A 24,651-nucleotide genomic window follows, 5' to 3' on the forward strand; every position below is an offset into this window, starting at 1 on the left:
ATCTTATCACGATTATAGTGAACAAAATTATCACTGTAATATCAGTATTATCACGGTATTGTTAAAATGTGCTGGAAATGTTCAAAAACTACTGACACACAAATCGTTTCACCAAGTTTTATGTTTAAAATCAACAATAACAAACAACAATTTGTTTGGATAAACACTAAAACAATAACATTACCAATGATATCTGGATTTAAAATGACAACATGATTGACAACAGTTTATCTAATACATAACATGTACGAAATGTTCAAATAAAACTTTGAAAAGGTTTCATAAAATGGTAAAACTCACATTTCAGCCTTGAAATAATGAAAAGGGTTAAGTCAAAATGATAACTGATTAATAAATGATTAGATGTATTTTATCTGCTCCATAAATAATTCTAAATACCTGCTCCATAAATAATTCTAAATACCTTATCCGAATTGTTTAAATGTGTAGAATCCACATAAGCTTGTTTTTCATCAACCGGTCAAAATTTACAGCAGGGCATACAAATTTGTTATGTCCAGTCCACATGTCATGGCCAGGAGTGCCGTTTTTAAGTCTTGTCTTGCCCTCAGGAACAGTTTTAATTTATCTTGTCAGTCTTGTCGGTCATGTTTGTCAGTGAGGGCCCCTGACTCCTTGTCATGCCCAGAAGAAACCTCAGCTTCCAAGCTAACCCAGGAGGGCTTCCTGTGGGCTGTCCTGTCCTGTTTTGTACTTGTTTGTTTAGCCCCGGAGGGCTCCTGATACCCCGTAGCTTGTACTCACTGCCAAATTGTCCATCTACAGCTACAACTCCACAGAATGCAGATTTCTTGAACTCAGACTTGTTAATCTCAGAGCATTCAGTAGGGTTTCCTGGCCAGTTCTCTGGGGAAAGAAGCAGGAATGGGGGCCCTTGGCTCCATCTGCTGGGCTTAGCAAGGTCCTTTATAGTTTTTCCTTGTGTAAGGTCATCCGCTGGATTTTGAACTGAATCCACATATCGCCAGGCGGTGATGTTGGTAAACTCGTCGATTTCAGCCACTCTGGTACTGGTGAAAACTTTGAAATGGCAAGACTCTGACTGAATCCAAGACAGCACTGTAGTAGAGTCTGTCCAGAGAACTGTGTGGCAAAGTGGCAATGTTAACGCTTTCTGCAACTTGGTTTTTAGCTGCGCACCAATTACCTCAGCACAAAACTCCAAGCAGGGTATTGACAGGGCTGTTTTTGGTGCTACTCTAGAGCGTACCAGTACGAATGGCAGATGGATCTTACCCAGCTGATCTTCAGTGCGCAGGTAGGCGCCTGCTCCGTATGCACTCTCTGAAGCATCACTGAACACATGAAGGTCGATAATAGATCTTGTTTGATCTACTGAAGCTGGTACATATGATCTTGGGAAACTGATCTTGTGAAGAAACTGCAGCTCACTTTCCCATTCATTCCAGCTCTGGACTAAGGCTTGGGGAAGTTGGGTCTCATTCCAGCTGTGCTGCTTGTTCCAAAGTTGTTGGGCCAGTACCTTCGCCCTCGTAGTATATGGAAGGATATATCCTAAGGGGTCGTACTGGCTTGCTAAAACTTTGTAAATAATCCTCATGGTGGGAGCGCCATAATCGATGGGCCGATGACGTTAAGTCTGGACATCTGCTGGGCATTTCCAGCTAAGGCCCAATGTGGACTCCTGGACATCAGTCTTTTCATAGGCTAGCCAGAGTTCAAACCCATCCAATCTGGCTTCAAGTGAAAGATGCTTAATGACAGCTGGCATATTGCTGGCCCATTGCCTCAATTCAAAGCCTCCTTCAGCTAATAGCCCCCTCATCTTGTCGACCAATTACTTGGCCTCCTCTGGCAATGGCAAGCTCTGCAAGCAGTTGTCAATGTAAAAGCATCGTTCTATGGAGAACCTCACATCATTGTCCGGCTGGCTATGGTCTCTTACGTGTCGCTAAAAGGCAAAGGTCGCACAGCAGGGGCTGCACGTTGTCCCGAATGGCAGAACTTGCCATTCAAAGACATCAGGGGTCCCCCTCTCCTTGGAGTCACGCCAGATAAACCGAAGAAGGGGTCTATCTTCGGGACTATCCGCACTGATGGCCACTGCATGCTCACGGAATCGGAGTAAGACGCCCAGGACTGATGAACCCAAGGTGGATCCAGTGAGGTGTGAATAATTAAGGCTGAGACCATTGAACTGAAAGGAGCAATCAAACACTACATGATTCTTGTTATTATGGAGCACCATGTGATGTGGTTGCCTCTGTGACAAGCCTTTCATTTACCTCATGGAGGATTCATAGATGCTTCCTCTGACAAAGTGGACATGGTTTCTTTTGATCACAATGCGCAGCCTGATGCGCAAGACCACAGCGCCAGCATCTCCTATTGGTTCGTATCCACTCTGAGAGCTGATTTTTGATGAGGGTTGGAATTTTGGGGCACTGACTAAAACCATGTTCAGAGTTCTGACAGTAAGAGCAATATACCATAGGCCTACCCTTAGCTTTCTCATCAACCTTGGCAGTTGGCAGGAAAATATGTAGTGGTTCTCACCTCAGCACTATTCCCAGACCCAGTCAGTACAGTGGCAGTGGTTCGGCATGATTGTAGAGCTACTCGGGGATCTCGTTTGGCTCGGCTTTTTCCCTTGGCTGTTTGACCATCATAGCTTTGTCACCAAGACTCATACTTCAGCCATTCTGCTAGATTTACCAATGGGTATGTCACCCCAGGCCGATGTAACATGTGGCGGTGGAAATCAGCCCGTCTTTCAGGTGGTAGCTTACTGAGGAGGGGTGCAACATACGACCCACAATGCAACTCAATGCTCCCTGCCTGGCCCAAAGTCTTAAGCAGGCCGATTTTTCCACATAAGAACAGCAGAGGCCATTTGTACATTTAATGGTCTGGTGTCATTCGCTTCCAGTTCATTTTAGTTGTACAAAACAGCTTGTAATGCTACTTGAAACTGCAAACAAATTTAACATACTGCCTTACTTATACACACACTGATTTGTACTTCCATGCTGAAAAAAATATGGATAAAAATCGTCGTTGATATGGAAGCTTAGCTCCATGTCAAGTTCTAAGCAAGTGAATGCACTTTTCCTTGTGGCAGAGTCAGAGTACTGGAGGCATTTGAAAATTTAAGCTATTATTGCAGCTCTCCATTTTCAAGTAAAGGATTTGAAGCTTTTTATATGCTAATTACACTGATTAAGAGGCATTTACAAGGCGAAGTTCTGAAACCATTCAGTTGAGCACAATTTCAAGAATTGATTTGCAATTTATTGATTTCACATCTGGAAGAAAGCCGCATGCACATTTTATGCATACATTTAATTGAACCATACATAAGTGCATTTGAGAAATGATCTTAGATTAATTTTGGATGGTTTCTATGCAACATTATATAAATGAGGCCCCAGCTGGTTTAATGGAACAAACAATTGAAGGTGACTCTATCGCCCCCTTGAGCACTGAGGTTTGTTACCAGCACAGCAAAACAGAGGTACATTTTAACTTGAAGTAATTTCACATTTGCAATACCAAGCATTCGTCTGCATTTGCATATTTTAAAGGTAATTTAATCATTTATGAAAAGGAGGCACCATCATTTTACATCGTATTCTTGTTTTATTCTCGATATTACCAGCCTATGAGCCCCTCTCTCTTTCTCCCTCCCCACTCTTTCTTTCTCCCTCGTTGTCTCCTCTTCCTGATCTGAAGTATTTAAGCCTGTCCAATTTTCACATCTGGAGGCAAATCAATCGACTACACAAGTTGAGAAGGTGAGCACTCGAAGGTTTTTGTAATGTTGTATTTTGGAATTTGTGTTGCTAATAATTTCTCACTCTTACATACTGTGTATCTATTTTATTTACAGATCAGATGACACAAATGGAAAATATTCATCTTTCTGCTTGATGGACTTCAGAAAGTTGTGGACATCACTTGGAGGGAAAACAAAAGCAACAAAAAAGCAAAGAAAAAGGAGTCACAGAACTTTATACCGGTGTAAAAGGGCAATGAATTCTACAGTGTTTCAGCTCACCGCTGCAGACAGATATGCAGAAGCTTTTGCAAAAAATTTTACCACTGTTCTTTTTGGGATCATAGTAAACAGCATCAACGGAATGTTTGTTTTCACATTCTTCAAGAGTTCAGTTTTCTACAATGATCCAAGATATATATTGTATATTCACATGGTTATCAATGATATGCTCCTGGTTTTTTTCAGCGTAAGTCTTGTTGTGATGGCTTATGCATGGCCGAAGGTTCCTCTCCCGTTCTGTGTTTCACTTCTAATAATATCCTCAACTGCTCATAAGAACACTCCTCTGACTTTGGCCGGTATGGCTGTTGAGCGTTACATTGCCATCTGCAAACCACTGCATCACCATCAGATCTGCACAGTGCGCAGGACCTACATCCTCATCTCTCTGATTTGGGGTGTAGGAGTTATACCTGGACTCGCTGACCTGATTCTCCTTTCAATTGTTCGCCCTTTATCTGTTTTTACAACAAATGTTCTCTGTAGTACAACTAATGTGTATAGCACACCGTACCATGAAGAACAGAGCAAAATTACACACGGGCTTTACACATCTGTTGTGTGGGTAATTCTTGTATTCACATATTGGCAAGTGCTGGTTGTGGCCAGAAGGGCTTCCTCTGATAAATCCTCAGCAAAAAAGGCCCAAAGCACCATCCTGTTACATGGAGCACAGCTTCTTCTGTCTATGTTGTCCAATATCACTCCTATTATAGACAAAATTTATGGCCAACTTGTACCTACGTTACGGTCAAAAATCACCTTTTTCAATTATCTTCTTACAAACTTGTTACCACGACTACTTAGCCCCCTTATTTATGGTGTTCGAGATAAACAATTTTTTAAATATTTGAAAGGACTTCTTTCATGTAGATTATTTAATATAAAAGTTGAATCAATCAAGCAGTGAGCTAAAAAGGTATCATCAGCTAAGCATTATTAGTAATTACTGTATGCATGCTGTATGAAGAAAATATTTTTATAAGTGCTTTCCTTTCATTATTTCCTTACTTGTACTTATATTTTCATTATGTCCTTACTCATAATTTTCTCACACAAACACACACACACACACACACACACACACAAATCTTTCTTCTTCCTTTTTCTTTTTTTTTTTAAATGGGAAAGGGCTTCCATAGTTCGGAAACAAAAAAATAGTTGATACATAATTTATTGTATGGGCTCTGCAGAGTTTTCATTTGTGACTCAGTTTTATGTTTTAGCCTAATGTTTTTTCTATGTCCTTTGCAACACTTAATACCAAAATAAAAAGGTCTCATATATATATATATATATATATATATATATATATATATATATATATATATATATATATGCTTTAATATATATATATATATATATATATATATATATATATATATATATATATATATATATATATATATATATATATATATATATATGCTTTAATATATACTGTGTTTTTGTATCCATACTGTATAAATATATTAGCAGTACCTTAATAACCTGATTTAATACACAATTTGTATACAATAATGGGTGTTGCCAAGATTATATATATTTACTGTGTGTGTGTGTGTGTGTGTGTGTATATATATACAGGTCCTTTTCATCAAGTTGATTCAGATGATTAGGTTAATAGCTCGTTTAGAGAACCTTTTCATGATATGCTAATTTTTTGAGATAGGAATTTTGGGTTTTCATGAGCTGTATGCCAAAATCATCAATATTAAAACAATAAAAGGCTTGAACTACTTCAGTTGTGTTGTAATGAATCTAAAATATATGAAAGTCTAATGTTTATCAGTACATTACAGAAAATAATGAACTTTATCACAATATGCTAATTTTTTGAAAAGGACCTGTATATAGTCAAAATAGTAACCCGTCAAAATTTCTGATTGTTTACCCTATTTACCTGTAGTGTCTCTGATAATAACAACTGATAATAGGAAAAATTATTATATTATTAAAAATAATATGCCTACGTTTTCCCTTTCCATAAATTTTTTTTATTTGCCCAAGGTTTGTTTCACAGCTTTTAATATAGTGTACATTGTTTCAGTCTTACTCAGAAAGCTGATGTAATCATTTCTTATTGGGTTTATTGACTTAATGGTTACACTTTATTTTGATAGTCCACTTTAGACATTCTACTAACTATAAGTAACTTTGCAACATGTCAACTAATTCTCATTAATTTGCAACTACGTCTACTAACTCTCAGAGTAGACTGTTAGGTTAGGTTTAGGGTTAGTTGAATAAGTTGACATATACTTGCAAAGATTCTTATAGTCAGTATGTTGTATGTTGTGGACCCATCAAACTAAAGTGTTAGAAGTTATTAAGCAGACAGTCTACTAATACTCTAATGTCTGCTAGTTGAGATGTATTTGCAAAGTTACTTACTGTTAGAATGCCTAACGTTGATTAGTAAAATAAAGTGTTACCGAATTAATATATGATGGAAAAAATAGTGTGCACTGTTAACTTGTACTGTTGAAACTCTTTGCTTCAGTGTACGTACAGTATTCCAGTTAAATGAACAAACATTGTGTAATAACTTATACAATTACTAGAAAGTTATAGACTGGATTGAAAATGCCCTCAGATGACTTAACTTTTAAAACACATTGCAGTTTTGTTGCCGTATTCATCTTGTCTGGCCAGTTGTTTTGTTTAGTTTTTCTTCTGAAATATTCATTTCTTAGGGTAATTTTGAAAATAATATATTCTCTGAGACCAAGATTGTTTAATTGTAAAAAGCACAACCATGTTTTTAATACTACAAACATTTTTTAACACTTAGTCACACCTTATTTCAAAATCTTAATTTGCCAAGAATTTATAATTGCAAAATAAGTATGAATAAGAAAATTATGGGAGGAAAGCACTTAATAAAAACATTTCCTGCATAGAGTAAAAACAGTAATATTCATTTCTTAAATAGGTCAAATTCTAAATCAATATTTCATGTCCACACATTTATTGAGAAGCCTTAATATGTGGTAAAAAATAAATAAAATAAAATCAGCGCATTGGTTTGGCATCGGGCCAAAAACAATTTCACCACTAGATGGCGGGCTAGAACATAGTCAAAGGATCATTTAAGATATTAATTGATGAAAAATGCAACCAGAATTGCCTGTGACTGACTGTTACAATGTACACTCACCTAAAGGATTATTAGGAACACCTGTTCAATTTCTCATTAATGCAATTATCTAATCAACCAATCACATGGCAGTTGCTTCAATGCATTTAGGGGTGTGGTCCTGGTCAAGACAATCTCCTGAACTCCAAACTGAATGTCAGAATGGGAAAGAAAGGTGATTTAAGCAATTTTGAGCGTGGCATGGTTGTTGGTGCCAGACGGGCCGGTCTGAGTATTTCACAATCTGCTCAGTTACTGGGATTTTCACGCACAACCATTTCTAGGGTTTACAAAGAATGGTGTGAAAAGGGAAAAACATCCAGTATGCGGCAGTCCTGTGGGCAAAAATGCCTTGTTGATGCTAGAGGTCAGAGGAGAATGGGCCGACTGATTCAAGCTGATAGAAGAGCAACTTTGACTGAAATAACCACTCGTTACAACCGAGGTATGCAGCAAAGCATTTGTGAAGCCACAACACGCACAACCTTGAGGTGGATGGGCTACAACAGCAGAAGACCCCACCGGGTACCACTCATCTCCACTACAAATAGAAAAAAGAGGCTACAATTTGCACGAGCTCACCAAAATTGGACGGTTGAAGACTGGAAAAATGTTGCCTGGTCTGATGAGTCTCGATTTCTGTTGAGACATTCAGATAGAGTCAGAATTTGGCGTAAACAGAATGAGAACATGGATCCATCATGCCTTGTTACCACGGTGCAGGCTGGTGGTGGTGGTGTAATGGTGTGGGGGATGTTTTCTTGGCACACTTTAGGCCCCTTAGTGCCAATTGGGCATCGTTTAAATGCCACGGTCTACCTGAGCATTGTTTCTGACCATGTCCATCCCTTTATGACCACCATGTACCCATCCTCTGATGGCTACTTCCAGCAGGATAATGCACCATGTCACAAAGCTCGAATCATTTCAAATTGGTTTCTTGAACATGACAATGAGTTCACTGTACTAAAATGGCCCCCACAGTCACCAGATCTCAACCCAATAGAGCATCTTTGGGATGTGGTGGAACAGGAGCTTCGTGCCCTGGATGTGCATCCCACAAATCTCCATCAACTGCAAGATGCTCTCCTATCAATATGGGCCAACATTTCTAAAGAATGCTTTCAGCACCTTGTTGAATCAATGCCACGTAGAATTAATGCAGTTCTGAAGGCGAAAGGGGGTCAAACACAGTATTAGTATTGTGTTCCTAATAATCCTTTAGGTGAGTGTATTTTGTAACTGGTAGTGAGCTGTTGGTAGTGAGCTGTTGTAAAATCCTGCGACAGTCATTAACAAAAAGCCACATTTGTGTGGTGGTGTCCGATCAGAGTATGTGAGCGGAGTGGAGCGTCAACAATTTCCCCTCTGCGCTCCGAGCATTTAATAATCACTCCGCTCCCACTCCACTCTGCGCTCACTGATATCAGAAACACCGCTCCGTGTCTAAAGTATTTCAGTGTGTTTGAAATATCACAGTTCTACAGAAGCCCGTTTCCACCACTGAATAAAAAATAAAAAAGGTTATTGGGACTTTTAGAAAAAAAAAAAGTTCAGAATTGTGAGATATAAACTCGCAATTTTCACTTTTTTTCTCGCAATTCTGACCTTTTTTTTCTCAGAATTTTGAGGCAATTGCGAGTTATAAAAGTCAGAATTGCGAGTTAAAGTCCAGTTTTGAGGGGGGAAAAAGAATATCTCAGAATTATGACTTTTTAACTCGCAATTGCAAGTTTATATCATGGAATTCTGAGAAAAAAAAGTAATTACTATTTACAAGGAACAAATAAGTTCCTTGAGAAATGTAACTTCCCGCTCATGTTCACTGCAGTCATTATAGCCTTCACGTTCTTTCTTTTCATTTGAGTGATCCTTTTCTATCTAGCTAGCTAAATATGTTTAACATGTGAATTCTTGCTAAATATGCAGTTATATTACGGGTCACTGCCATGAATAGTACTCGTGATGGAGCGCTCTTGGAGCGAGTGAAAACCACGACGCTCCGACTTTAAAAAAATTTGCTCCGCTCTGCTCACATACTCTGATTGTGAGTAACTGTTGCTGTCATGACAGATCTATTTCACAACCAGCCGCTATACGGTTCGATACGAATACATGTACAGTGCCACCCCTAATATCTATATTTTTAATGCAAGTATATTGGGGGAAGTTGTGGCCTAATGGTTAGAGAGTCGGACTCGTAATCCAAAGGTTGCGGGTTCGAGTCTCAGGCCGGCAGGGATTGTAGGTGGGGGGAGTGAATGTCCAGCGCTCTCTCCACCCTCAATACCACAACTGAGGTGCCCTTGAGCAAAGCACTGAACCCCCAACTGCTGCCATTTATGCTGTTCACGGTGTGTGTGTGTGTTCACTGCTGTGTGTGTGCACTTTGGATGGGTTAAATGCAGAGCACGAATTCCGAGTATGGGTCACCATACTTGGCAGTATGTCACTTCACTATTGCACTTAAATGATGAATGATTTGCAATACTTGATGCAAATATCAAGCTTGAGTCTATGGCATTATTCCTGAAGCTCGACTGGTAGAGTGTGGTGCTAGAGATGTCAACACAGATGATAACAAATGTAAATCTTGAATGCACTGTAATTTGCTTTGCATAAAAGTGTGTCAACTGAATGTATATAAATAAAATGATATACTGCATGCTGTCCTGTTGGACAAAATTCCTCTCAGTAACAATGAACTGAAGGCAACAAAAATGTTTTTACAGAACTTTTGACACAAGACACACATACATGATTTAAAATAAAACTCTGTAATTTAGGCCAATACATTTCAGAGTGGCCAAACTCTCTCTTTCCCTCCCTCCCTCTTTTTCTTTCTCATGCCCCCCCCCCCCCCCCCCCCCCCCCCATTTACACCTCAGATGAGCATATAAACTGCTCATTTATGCCTTGAACCAACAAAAATTCTAAGCAAACTGAAGAGGTAAGATCACATTTCTACAACTTTTTTTTTTTTTAGTTTATTCCTCATAGCATATCTTTGTTAACATACTAAATGTTTCTCCTTTTAATTTCCATATCAGATTATATAAACTGAAAAAAACTTCAGGATAAAGACGATTCCTATTTCTGCTTGATGTGCTTTGGACACCAGTGCACAAGCACAATGAACTCTACAGTGCAATTCTATAATCTGCAAGAAAGATATGCAGATGCTTTTGCAAAGAATTTTACGATCGTTTTTCTTGCAGTCATAATTATCTCCATCAATGGAGTCTTTGTATACATATTCTTTAGGAGTTCAATTTTCTACAATGATCCACGATACATATTATATATTCACTTGGTTATCAATGATATGCTCATGGTTTGTTTATCTGTAACTCTTTTTGTGATGAGTTTTGCATGGCAAAATGTACCATTCCCATCCTGTGTCACCCTGCTTATAGTAGCTGCAACTGCTCATAAGAACACTCCTCTGACTTTGGCCGGTATGGCTGTTGAGCGTTACATTGCCATCTGCAAACCACTGCATCACCATCAGATCTGCACAGTGCGCAGGACCTACATCCTCATCTCTCTGATTTGGGGTGTAGGAGTTATACCTGGATTGAACGATTTGATTGTCATTGTAATTGTTCGTCCTTTATCTGTCTTTAAAACAGTTGCTCTCTGTAGTTCAGCAACTCTTTATAACACACCATACCATGAAGAACTAAGCAAATTTACACTTGGGCTTTATACATCTGTTGTGTGGGTAATTCTTGTATTCACATATTGTCAAGTGTTGATTGCGGCCAGAAAAGCCTCCACCGATAAATCCTCAGCAAAAAAGGCCCAAAGCACCATCCTTTTACATGGAGCACAGCTTCTGCTCTGTATGTTATCCTACATTACTCCTGTGTTAGACAAAATTTTTCTTCCACTTGTGACTGATAAGCAGAAGAAAATCAGTTTTTTCAATTACCTTCTAACAAACATTGTGCCACGATTGCTTACCCCCTTGATTTATGGTGTTCGGGATAAACATTTTTATAATCACATGAAGGGATTTTATTCATGTAAATTGCCTATTGTAAAGGTTGATAGAATGTAGATCAAATGTTGCTCTTTATTTTTCTATTGATTAACAAAAAAAAAGACATATCAAATAAGTTCTTGATTATTAGTTTTCTTCATCAGTGCTTACATTTTTTGTGCAGTCATAGCACATTTCTGAAAAATCTCCTATTTAATTGATTAAATAATACAATATAAAACTTGCAAAATTCTCTAAGTGTACTGTTCTTTGATGAATTACAACACTTGGTGCAAATGTGGAATTTGTGCCTGTGTCATAAAACCTGTATCTGAACTGGAATGTGCCACTAGCAAAGCCAATTTCATGGGTTCACTACTTGCCAGAGAACACAGACACTAATAAATGCAAAATGTGCCTCTCTGTACATTTTTGCAAAAACTCCTACAGATATACAATTCGTTGCAGTTTCCAACTGAAATGACCACTGGTGGCATTAAAACACAGACAACATTTATTATTTTTTCACAAATTATGATTACGGGGCAGATTTGATCAATAAAGACTTGACTTCATATGTATGGCTTTTCTGATGTAATAAACTTATTTGGTAGCTCACTTGGTTAAGCATTGCACTTGCAACCTGTACAAGTTGCGTGAATCATAAACTATGATAAGACTTGTAAAAGCAAGCTAAAACGGCATTGTTGTTTCAGCAAATGTGTTTGTTTGCTAATGTTAACACACTATCATTTTTAACACCACTTGTCACAAAGGACTCATCCAATCAGAGCACAGTTTATTGAATGATGTCAGTCAGTGCCTCGCACAGTGTTGCCAGATTGGGCAGTTTTGAATTTGATTGTGTGGGTAAAAATTAGCTTGGGTGGGTGGACAATATTTGGGCGGGTTTGAGACCAGTTTGGCGGTTTTGAAAAATGTGCATTTTATAGGCTTATTTAACAAAACCCAAGTGTACACGTACTCCATGCAATTAATCATCATGACGTTACTAAACACGCCCACTCTTGCCAACGACTCACGAGTCCGCGCTTAGCCAATCACAAATGATAGCAACTTGTAGTCCACGTTGTGCCATTTATGCTGTCCAAAGACGTTATGGACTATGGCACTCCAGATGACAACATCAGAACCACTGTAGAAAGGACATTTACGTGGACAATTGCTTGAAGAGCCTCTCATCTCCTCAAGAGGCAAGGCAGCTTGTAGACAAACACTGCACCCTCTTTGCCAGTGGTGGTTTTGAACTTCGCCAGTGGGCAAGTAATGACCCAAAAGTGGTGGAACGCCTACTGACAGAACCGAGATCCATCAGTACAGAATTGAGATGTGATCTCAATATCGTACTGATTTGTAAGAATCTGCACTAGGTTTAAAGTGGCACTGCAAAACAGCCCTCTTTGTGTATAATACCCATCCTGTCAAGCCTGGACCATGTACCCTTCAACACATTTACAGAGTACTTGCAACCCAGTACGACCCCTTGGGATTCATACTCCCATTCACAACGCAAGCCAAGATTTTATTTCAGAGATTATGCTCGGGCTCCAAACGAATCTCTACTGCGCAGACTCGGGCTCCAAATGACGTCATTTACTCACAATGGCAGTGGCCATACTGAGATGTATTCACTTCACTTTTCTATAATGGAAGGAAGCGGAGACGCGTTGTCCATCTTTTTTTTTACGGTCACTACACACTGAGTCTGACATTTTAGTCTGAAATTTTCGCACATTAATAAATAAATACGACCTCACGTTATGTCAATCACGTTTACACACTGCCTCCGAAACTTTCGTCTGTCAAAAAAAATTCGAATCAGGTTCGATTTTCTGCGTTTTCGTATCCGTGGCATGCATTTTGATAGGAAAGGATGGGGAATACGAAAAAACGGAAAAACGCATGCGAAAATTTCGGACTCTGTGTGCAATGACCTTAAGGATCCAACTGCTTTCTTATCGCTCTCGTGGTACTTTGATGTCATACACTGGTCATTATCTTCAAGTCGAACACGCCTATTGCCTAGAAAGTAAGTTGTTAATTTTCTGTTATCATGTGATCATCTCACTGTGTTTGAAAGCAGATTTGTGGTCTTTGAGTTATGAGTTTGTTTGCTTGTCATCGCGGCAACCCGTGTTCCCTGTAACAATATGTATAACTTGCCTGAGTGCCTTTACAATGTGAGTAACATCTCTGGATAGTGATTTATATTGTTATCTGTTTATATTATTACGTTATGCGCAGTTCTCTAACACGTGGTAATGGCATCTTTCATATTTAATGCCATGAGTGAGCTCACAACGCCACCTTGTGGAAAACTGTGTACTGCAACAACTTTAATAATGTAACCTGTATTAATGCTTGTGTGAATGTTATTTAATAATCAGCTGTATACCTAATATTCTTTGATATTGTCAGACTACTCACTGTTACCACTCAACCTAATCAACAGTAAACTCCTAACTTTGGTTCAACTGAGTCCTATGTTTTCTTACCAACACACCAATGCGGATACAAATCCACCTTTTCCAGCACCTTTTCCAGTCTATACCTAATTCTCCTAAACACCACTCAACAGACATTTAATTTCTGACATGCAGCAATAACAACCAGCCAGGGTTTGAAATGAGTGGGATTGGTGGGTTATGATTCATAAATTATGTCCTCCAACCATGAGCCTCTGACATTAGCAAAACAGAGTGAATAGGGTTACACAATGATTGAGAAGCGCAATGTCTGTTTGCTCAGCATCTGTCAGGGGCGTCCATCTACAACTCTGGAGACTGTTCAAAATTCTGCTGCACCACTCTTCTGCGTTGTCCATTAAATTACAAAGGACAAATATTTTTACATATACTGTGTACATGTCAACAATAGGCCAAAATAAAAAATAAAAGCTCAAAATAACATCTCCGATTCTCAGATTACAAAAACACAGCAAACAGAAAAAACACTTTGTAAAGACAAGATCAGTCCACAAATGGAGTGCTATATATAGAGAGAGAAACACTGGAGCTAAACAATATAACTAGACAGGTGTAACACCTGAGGGCAAATCAAAATTCATTGGCTGTTTCTCAATATGCGTTCTTCAGCGATCTTGCATCCTTGTGCTCTCATTCTCGTTCATCATCAACCGTCGAAGTTCAGTTCCAATTCTCTGAATGCAAGTACAGAGGACGCATGAAAGTTCCCGGATGTGTTCTTGATATCGAGGAAGGGTGTTTCTCAAACGGAAGGCTATCCTACCGAGGCTGCGTCCTTCCTAATTCAGTCTTGTAGGCTAGACTCCTCCTCGGCATTAAACGCTAGAATGAGACGCTCTAGTAAGGGCGCGTGGTATTTTGGAAAAGTACTTTGTATTACAAATCTTTATATTATTTGGCTTTCTATTAATGCAATACAATGAATCACAGCCATCTTCAATCTCCCTGTGGCTTAAATTATTGGTAGTTTATCTTCTAGTAAGTAATTTACACCAAAACAAAATATAACATCTATCCTTTCATGTCCGAAAACATTATTTTTGTCTTAGATTTCATAATAAATTCAGACAATCTCATTAATGACTCGTTTTTTGTCAGTTTATTTTCATGAAATGGAATGGGTACAAAGGATTGTGGGTGAGGTCGCGGAGGATAAATCCCATGCATTCTTCAAATTCAGCTGAATGGAGGACACGAAACGAAGGCTGCCTTCCAAGGATCCTTCCGACTGAGATGGCCTTCAGTGACGTTTGATGACATGGCAGCCGAGAAATGCAGCCTTCCGTTTGAGAAACACCCGATGTATCGAGTGCAGACTTGAGAGAATCGAGCCGTTAGAAATCCCAGAAGACACTGCAGGCAGCCGGTGTAACTCGCTCTCGCAAATACTTGACGCCTCTTGAATGTAAACATTATAATTTATCTTGAATGTAAACATTATAATCATTTATCCACTCACTGACACTGAAAGTGCTGCAAATAGCACAAGTGTCATGCCCATGGACTGTCTATGGCCGTTTCTCAAACAGATTCTGACTGTAAGAAGCACTGTAATATAGTTTTGTAGAAATGCTCCCACAGGCATGTTTTACCAGTGAGATTGGGTTGCATTTATGCAACTTTTGAAAAACAAATACTATCCCTTTAAGTCAATATAATCCAAATTCTTTTGGAATTATATATGACATGGAAGAGGGATGAGAGAAAAAGAGTTTAATTACAGTATATTACTCTCCTGGTGTAAATACACTCACTCACTTATGCATACACACATATATATATACTTTATATAGTAGTCAACATTTGAAGTGGATCAATAAAGTTCATCAAAGTTGTCCTAAGACAACGCATTTTGGTTTTAGGATAACTTTGATCATTTTTGATCCACTTCAAATGTTGACTACTGATTATATAGGCCTGTGTGTGTGTGTGTGTGTGTGTGCATGTTTATGTGGTTTATGAGGACACAAATTTGTATAATGACATGGGTATGACAGAGGTATTACAATATGAAGGTGGTTTATGAGGACACTGCCTATGTCCCCGTAATTCAAAAGGCTTAAAAAACATACTAAATGGTGTTTCTTTTTATCTAAAAATGCACAAAGTCTCCTGTGAGGGCTAAGTTTAGGTGTAGGGTTGGTGTAGGGCAATAGCACACACAGTTTGTTCAGTATAAAAACCATTACGCCTATGGAGAGTCCCCATAAACCACAAAAACCAACATGTGTGTGTGTGTGTGCGTGCGTGTGTGTATTTACACCAGGAGAGCAATATAATATGCTGTAATTAAACTCTCTCTTTCCCTCCATCCCTCCCTCTTTTGTGGTCTTTTTTTCTCCCCTCATTTACATCCCAAATGAGTATATAAACTGGTCTGTTCACATCTGGAGTCAAAACTATTTACTAAGCAAACTGAAGAGGTAAGTTCCCTCTTTCAACAATGTTTTACATTTTTTATTTACAGTATATTCATTATAGCTAAATGTTTCTCCTTTTTATTTTCTATATGAGATTTAAACTTTTTTTAAATAAAATCTTCAGTATTAAGATGATCATATTCAAGCTTCATGTACTTTTGACAGTCATCAAGATCACTGGAAGGAAGGAAAAAACAACAACAACAGTCTTTTTTCTATGAACAATGAATGCTACAATGTTTCTATATAGCGTACAAGAAAAATATGCAGATGCTTTTGCAAAGAATTTTACCATTGTTCTTCTTGGGATCATAATTATGTCCATAAATGGAATGTTTATATTTACATTTTTCAAGAGTTCAGTTTTCTACAGTGACCCACGATACATATTATATATTCACTTGGTTATCAATGATATGCTCATGGTTTTTTTCAGCGCGATTCTTGTTGTGATGGCTTATACATGGCAAAATGTACCTCTCCCATTTTGTGCTACACTTCTAATAATAACTGCAACTGCTCATAAGAACACTCCTCTGACTTTGGCCGGTATGGCTGTTGAGCGTTACATTGCCATCTGCAAACCACTGCATCACCATCAGATCTGCACAGTGCGCAGGACCTACATCCTCATCTCTCTGATTTGGGGTGTAGGAGTTATACCTGGACTGGCTGACTTGATTCTCCTTTCAGTTGTTCGTCCTTTATCTGTTTTTACAACTGCTGCTTCTTGTGGTGCATCAATTCTGTATTCCACACAATATCATGAAATACAGACTAGATTTATGAATGGCCTTTACTCATCTGTTGTGTGGGTAATTCTTGTATTCACATATTGTAAAGTGCTGATTGCAGCAAGAAGGACCTCCGCTGATAAATCCTCAGCAAAAAAGGCCCAAAGCACCATCCTGTTACATGGAGCACAGCTTCTTCTGTCTATGTTGTCCTACATTACTGCTGTCATAGACAAGATGTTTGTCCCACTTATACCAGTTGATCGGGCAAGACTAACCTTTTTAAATTATCTTTTAACAAATATAGTACCACGACTGCTTACTCCCCTGATTTATGGTGTTCGTGATAAACTTTTTTACAAACACATGAAGGGGCTGTTTTCATGCAGATTATTCAATGTAAAAGTTGAATCAATCAAACAATGATGAACAAAAGGTCAACACCATTAGATGTTTCATAAAAACACGTCACTAATGGCTATGTAATATAAAGCATGCATAATTCTTCATGTACCAGATAAAGTTTTGCAACGCTGATGTAAATGTTAATCAAATGTACTGTCACATTGCTATGCCATAAATTAACAGTGTTTTTTAAACAACTATTATTGTGAAAAATTAATAATGAAATGTTTTCCATGATTTAATATAACATAATGACTCCATGTGTTAAAATGGCACATCTTGAAAATAAGGAATTGTAAGTGTTTACATTCAAACCTGCAGTAAACAGTGTATTATGAACAGACGGACCATAATTAACTGTACACTGCCCCAACAATCTCAATATTCCTCTACATTTGTTTTACCAAAATGTTTCAGCTGTGTACAGTGTAAACAGTGCAAAGATATGCACTCATCTACAGAAACCACTCATCTACAATGTCATAGATCAGTGTTAGTATCATTGTAAATAAACCAAATTAAACATTAATAAATGAAAAGTGTTAATAACAGTTTTGAGCTTTAATCGCCAAGTGTGCACAAACACACAAGGAATTTGTTGTGGCTGTCAGGAGCTCTGGGTACATACATGTAACACAAGAGAAAGAATAACAGACCATTTAAATAAGCACCCAATCCCCCCCCCCCCCCCCCCCCCCCCAAAAAAAAAGTTATTTACATTAGATACAAGGTTTTGCAAATAAAGGGTTGGCAACACTCTTTTTAAAAACATTGCCAAGGCCACTGTCCCTTTTGCATTTTACCACAAATAGTTAGTGTTGGGGAAAGTTACTTTTAAAAGTAATGCATTGCAATATTGTGTTACTCCCTAAAAAAGTAACTAATTACGTTACTTTTGCCTTTTTAAATATGAGCAGCAGTGCTTGAAGTGGGCTGGTACGCACCGATATGCAGTACCGGCACTTCTATATTTTAGTCTTTAGAGTACCTGCACTTTTTTGTGCGTACTGGCACTTCTGACATGTTGCCGGTACTCAGAGTAAAATCTTCAGTGCCTGGGTAATTAGGCTATATGATCCCATATATGATTAGAAATTACACAACACTACCCAGGCGGGATCACCTCTCATCTCGACCAATCACATGAATGAGCACAAGCAGAGTCGGTCTACTTCATTGTGTGGTGCGCGAGAGCATGTCAGGGGAGGCGAGCGGAGTAGTAGAATAATAATTCATTATTGATTACTAATTTGAATCAGTGCTTTATAACGAAAATCATATCTTAAAATGAAAAGAAGCAGGCTTTTGCAATCACATCATTTTAAACCGTAAACTCCTGGAAAGTCCAAGGATCTAGTGAACGAATTTAAACAGTAAGCTCAAAACAGCGCTAATGCAGAGAAAACACGGCCGATTTCATCAGCGATTACAGAGAGAATAGTGATTTACGTCCAGATGTCAGTAAAATTATTCTTTTCAGTGTGTGTTTGGCTTAAAAGCAAGAGTGTTTTATAATGAACGCTGATTATGGGGTGGTCAGAGATTTAGCGATTCTGAATGGATCCGTATATTAAAGGCAGGTGATTTAGTGGCCTTTGGAGTCTCCCTGTGGTCCTGTTTGGTATTTGTATTGAAAACTTTGATTGATTGATTGTGGCACTATACATACATTGTGAATTATTAAAAAGTACTTATTTATTGAATAGAAATAACAACCTGGTCTCATAAAAATACGTACCTCTGTGCACTTTCTGTGCGACACCCGTTTTACGTACCTTACTGCACGTTTCGCCGCAGTTTCAAAGAGAAATGTCCACTGAGTGTCGCTAAAACACAGGTTAAATACGTGAACCCTGGCATGTGTTTATTATGTTGATATAGGTACGTATTGCTGTGTTTTTATTATGTTGCTACAGGTATGTACTGCAGCGGTTCAGAATTCAAATATCCGGGGTCTGTTCCTTAAAGTTAAATGCTTTATTGTGTTGGAAATATGCCCTACACCAAACCCAACCCTAAACCTACCCGATAGTGTTGACAAATGCAAAACTGGAATAAAAACATATTTGTTGATGCAACCGTGCCATTTCAACTTCCTTTTATGCAGATTTGAACTATTTTGTCAAACTGTAGTTACACAGGATTTGAACCGGAGCTCCTCCCTTTCTAAGTATGGCTCCATACTCCATGAGTTACCGAACAAACTTTCCGTCTATATGAAAACCCATAGATACGAGGCTGGATATGTGCGATGCTAACATTCAAAAGCATCAGTTTTCAAATCTCCCAGCATATTAATATTGTTTTGAAGTCATAACATGATATTCTTAAAGTAATTGTGCCAAAAATATGCTTTTTTAATCAAAACTCTGTAAATTTGTGTGAAAAGGAGTAAAAGGTGTCGGAGTTTTACTGCCTCTAGTGTTTATTTCTTTAGGAAACTGAAACTGCAGTAATATGTAGTTATTGGTATGTATTTCGTGTCTCGCTAAAAAAGTGCACCCAGGTACATAAATGCCATGAGACTAGGTTGATAAATGGATAAATAAATAAATAAAATGATATTAGATACATTTGTGTTGTTTAACATATTTAATTATTGCAGGTTTGCATCATATTCTGAGATTGCATTTCCCTGTTTTAATTCATTTTGATGAATACTAAATCAGTTTTTTGCGAGTGAGATGAATTAATGCACATTCACATTTAGTCTAGAACTACAGTAACAGCATGTTCACACAGCGCACTGTCAGTCATTTATTGATGACTTTGAAAAAGTAACTCATATTTTCTTGTAAACATTAATGCATTACTTTAATGCATTACTTTACTAGTTACTTGAAAAAAGTTAAATTTTTACGTAACTCGCGTTACTTGTAATGAGTTACCCCCAACACTGCAAATAGTATGGTTTAGGGCCATATAGCATTGTATTTCATTTCTCACATTTTCATTTCCCAGTAGGTGATCTAATTAATTTCATTTACCTAAATATATTTTCCTATATATTAATTTTTGTAAGTATACATTTTAAGTATTTGAAGTATTTTATTTTATTGTTTAATATTTAAATATTTTTACCACTCCTGTTTTCTGATTCAGTGCAAAATTTTGGATTTAATCTGCTTCAGATGTAAACAATTACACGGTTTCATCCAGACAAGATATACTGACCTCGTGTGGTCACCATGAGAAGTCCAAGTACAAAATAATATAATTTCATGTTGAGTATTAAAATATTAGTTATGTTGAGTATCACTTAATTTTTGCAGTTAGCAATGAATACAAACCTTATTTAAATAAGTTATTTTTTTCTGCTGTGCTAATCTTCAACCTACTATAATGTTAAAATTGCATTGATAAAACTTGATATAAAAAACAATATTGCAATATCAATCATCTAGTCTTACCTTAATAATAAACATCCAAAAATAGTTACACCTAATATAATGCCCCTTTGAACCCATCTGCATTTAACCTTTCATTATTATTATTATTGTAGTTTTGAACCTAAGCTTAGGTCAGTTTGGTGTAGCAGTTGCAATGCAAGGGCACCCAGCAGAACTGCAATGCTAAAACATAACGCTGAACATACCTTTTTGTCAGTTGTGTCCATTCTAATGAGGCTATAATGTTATTAATTTACTAACATGTATTATGAATATTCTTCTGGCACATTTTGCATTGTAATGTGTGTAATGAAGTTTGTGGCCCACTCATTTTCATCAGTGTTGTCTAGTTTTCTGTGTGTTTTTAAAGGATGTGCCTTTTCTCTGAAAATCTGTGACTTTGGCATTGCTATTCAATCAATTGCATAGTAGATTTGTATTCATTTTGATACTTTTGCCTTGCAAATTCTGCACTCATGAAATGAACAGCAACTGTTTGAATAGGCTAATTAAGTGACCCAAGGGCAATGACCATCATATTTAATATTCATAATCTTTGCCTTTTCCACAAACCATAAATAGCACATGAGCACATACAGTAGCGCTCTACTGAATAAAACTCATGTGAGCTTCAGACTGAGACACAATCCAGAACCCTTTCTTCTGCTCAAGGTAAGCCTATACAAGACTTCTCAAAAGGAATAGGCTTGATTAGACTGGGTCACTATTTAACTCCTCTCTCCTCATTCTCTTCCAGACCCTTGGTCATAAAGAACTGGAAAATGAACTCGACAGTCTGGATTATGGATGGTTATGAAGAAGCTCTTGCTAAAAACATTGTGATTGTGTCTCTTGGTCTTATCATTAATTTCATTAACGGGATGCTAGTGGTGACTTTCTTCTCCCATCCAATGTTTTCAAGAGACTCCAGATACATTTTATACATTCACCTGGTAATCAATGACATGCTCATGATATGCATATCAGTGACTTTATATGTGTTGACCTACGTTTCACCACTTGCGAATGCACCATTGTGTTACACATTGGTTTTTCTCGGTACAACCACCTTCATGATCACTCCATTGAATCTGGCTGGTATGGCAATAGAGCGTTTCATTGCTATCTGTAAACCACTGCATCACGCTCAGATTTGCACACCACAAAGAACCCACATCTTTATATGTTTGATTTGGGTTATAGGAGCTATACCTTCTCTGGCAGATATCATTATTCTACTCTCTGTCCAGCCCATATCTCTTTTCAGGACTAATGTGCTTTGTTACACATTTAGTTTGTTCCCGACAAAACACAACAAGGATCGCATCACTGCTTCGCAAGTCATCTGTATGTCACTGGTGTGGATAATTCTCATCTATACTTATTGCCGAGTCCTGTTCACTGCTGGAAAGGCCATCTCAAAAGGTTCAGCAAATAAGGCTCGGAGTACAATATTGTTGCATGGTGTCCAGTTACTTCTTTGTATGCTTTCCTATATCACCCCTGTTTTGGATATGTTTGTTTCTCCTTTTTTTCCTGTTCACAGAACAAAGATCACTTTCTTTAATTATCTAATCACAAATATTATGCCAAGATTACTGAGTCCTTTGATATATGGGGTCAGAGACCAGAGGTTTCTGAAACAATTGAAGGAATTCTTTGCTTGTAAAATTATTATTGTAAAGATTGTGCCATCAAAATTATGATTTTTTTTTATTATTATTATTTGACTACATTTATTTAGAAATATTAGTAATTAGAATTTGTTTTATTTATTTATTTGCATTTAGATTGATTTATGAGATTTGTTTTATTTGAGAACATCAGCAAGAACAGAAACTCTCTAGAGTGGCCCAAAACACTTCAAACCTGAAAATGTATGAATTTTCAGTACAAACAAATGATGAATGGCATTTACTGAAAACTAACTTCACTGATCCATTTTCAGTGTCTTTTAATCAGCTGGTGTTTTGATGATTTTTAGTGGATGTATAAAATCATTTACTCACTAGTAGTTCATGCAGGTGTTATTAATCATATTAATCATAAAAAGCATATATTATGGATTCACAACAGCAAACGTATTTGTGTCTTTATCTTGAACAGTAGGCTTTTTTAAATTAAATATTTCAATATTTTTATAACGAAACTATATAATTTTTAGATGAACAATATAAATATGTATTAAAGTTGGTGATAAAGTAGTACTGTTTTATGATTATTATTTTAAATTAAATAAATTGCACTGTAAATTCTTATTCTTTTAGTTTTTAATTTTATTATACTTTGATAAATTAGTAAAAATATAGATAACAATTTTACCAACGAGTCTTTCATTAATTTGTCACATGACCGAAGCAATGAATTAAGTGCCCACACATGGCTTTTCACTAGAGGCATTTCTACTGTTTGTTATTGTATGTACAATGGCACCTGTTAACAGTGAACAGTCAGTTATATCATGACAACTCTCTGAGAGTTTAGCATGGTAATATGCATGGCAATGTTAATGTATTTGATCTTGGTGGAATAGATCTACTACGCTGCTGCTGCAGAAGAGCAAGTACCGGGACTTGCTACTGCCAATACATCCACAGACACGCTGCTGTGAGCATGTAAGAAATACTCTTAAAGACTATTTCATTACACTGCCTTCTGCTGGCGCTTGAACCCACTTTCCTGTTAATCAACTAAAAATGGCCAAGCAAGTGCACACACTGACAAGATAGGCGAGACCAGTACGAGACATCTTTTGATGTCAAACCCAAATGTTTTCAGTCTACAGCAAAAATAAAGGAATTGGCCTCACTGTTCCAATACTTTTGGAGGGCACTGTATTTTTATAACTACAAATGCTCATCTTGCACTAGAATTTATGTTGTCACGTTGGAAAGGTCATGCATGAAGTAGGCATAAGTATCAACCCAGTGTTTACAAAGCAAACGTGCAAATAAAGTCAAACGCCCTTTACAAAAAACAGTAGAACAATGATGCCGGACGATTTTAAAGTTGGAAGACAAAATGAGATGGAGTTTTTCGCCCTACCTAGTACACAGACAAAGAACGTCTTAGGTTACTTATGTAACCCTAGTTCCTCGAGGGAACGAGACGCTGCGTCGACGACGCTTTGGGGAACGCCAACAGCGTAACCGGCTCTGAATACCAATCAAATCTGTCCAGAAATGGGAAAAGGACGTCACGGGCGAGGTGACGTAATGACCAGCTGGTATAAAAGCACGTGCGGGGAAACCGGCATCAGCTTCTAGAATGAAGCAAGCGCTGGCAGGGATGCCGGAAGTGTGGCTCCGTGACGCAGCGTCTCGTTCCCTCGAGGAACTAGGGTTACATAAGTAACCTAAGACGTTCCTCTTCAGGAACTCGAGCTGCATCGACGACGCTTTGGGGAACGAGATACCAACGGCTCCAGACTTCCGCACCCCTGCCCTGTGTGTCCAAAGGCGCACAGCTAGGGCAAGAGAACGGAAGAACCTGGAGTGGCTCGCATGTCCAGGCCATAGAACCTGACAAAGGTCAGAGGCGTGGACCAACCCGCAGCATGGCAGATGTCCTGGATAGGGACACCTGCGAGAACGGCCTTGGAGGCCGCCACACTCCTAGTGGAGTGAGCCCTGACTCCCATCGGCGAGGGGAGGTCAGAGGACTCATAAGCCATGTGAATGGCATCCACAATCCACCGACTGAGGGTCTGCTTGGAAGCAGGCAGACCCCTCTTAGGAGGACCGTAGCACACTAGCAACTGGTCCGTCCTTCTCCACATGGCAGCTCTGTGGACGTACGCGTCCAGTGCTCGCACTGGACACATACGGTCTAGCTTCAGCTGGTCAGGCTCCCGAAAGGGAGGAGGACTAAGGGCCTGCAGTACGACAGGCTGTGGTGTGATAGAAGGAACCTTGGGGACATACCCTGCCCGAGGGTATAGAAAAACTTTGGCCATGCCAGGCGCAAAGTCCAAATGGGTAGGGGCCACTGAAAGGGCCTGCAGGTCCCCCACTCTCTTGAGAGATGCCATCGC

At 38.3% G+C, this 24,651-nt stretch overlaps 4 protein-coding genes across 4 annotated transcripts; all 4 read left to right on the forward strand.

Moving 5' to 3' along the window:
* Positions 1–3,911: 3,911 nt before the first annotated feature.
* On the forward strand, positions 3,912–4,949 carry LOC306879690 (odorant receptor 131-2-like; the record flags this gene model as incomplete). Its single annotated transcript, XM_079432834.1, has 1 exon — positions 3,912–4,949. The coding sequence occupies one exon, from the start codon at positions 3,912–3,914 to the stop codon at positions 4,947–4,949; it is 1,038 nt and encodes a 345-aa protein (XP_079288960.1).
* A 5,362-nt stretch (positions 4,950–10,311) lies between these two features.
* LOC306879691 (odorant receptor 131-2-like) lies at positions 10,312–11,241 on the forward strand (the record flags this gene model as incomplete). The annotated part of the gene is made up of 1 exon (XM_079432835.1): positions 10,312–11,241. The coding sequence occupies one exon, from the start codon at positions 10,312–10,314 to the stop codon at positions 11,239–11,241; it is 930 nt and encodes a 309-aa protein (XP_079288961.1).
* A 5,073-nt stretch (positions 11,242–16,314) lies between these two features.
* On the forward strand, positions 16,315–17,250 carry LOC306878895 (odorant receptor 131-2-like; the record flags this gene model as incomplete). The annotated part of the gene is made up of 1 exon (XM_079431484.1): positions 16,315–17,250. The coding sequence occupies one exon, from the start codon at positions 16,315–16,317 to the stop codon at positions 17,248–17,250; it is 936 nt and encodes a 311-aa protein (XP_079287610.1).
* Positions 17,251–21,400: 4,150 nt separating this feature from the next.
* On the forward strand, positions 21,401–22,324 carry LOC306878896 (odorant receptor 131-2-like; the record flags this gene model as incomplete). Its single annotated transcript, XM_079431485.1, has 1 exon — positions 21,401–22,324. The coding sequence occupies one exon, from the start codon at positions 21,401–21,403 to the stop codon at positions 22,322–22,324; it is 924 nt and encodes a 307-aa protein (XP_079287611.1).
* Positions 22,325–24,651: the final 2,327 nt, after the last annotated feature.

This window comes from Barbus barbus (assembly GCF_936440315.1).
Source record: "Barbus barbus genome assembly, chromosome: 13".
NCBI lineage: Eukaryota > Metazoa > Chordata > Actinopteri > Cypriniformes > Cyprinidae > Barbus > Barbus barbus.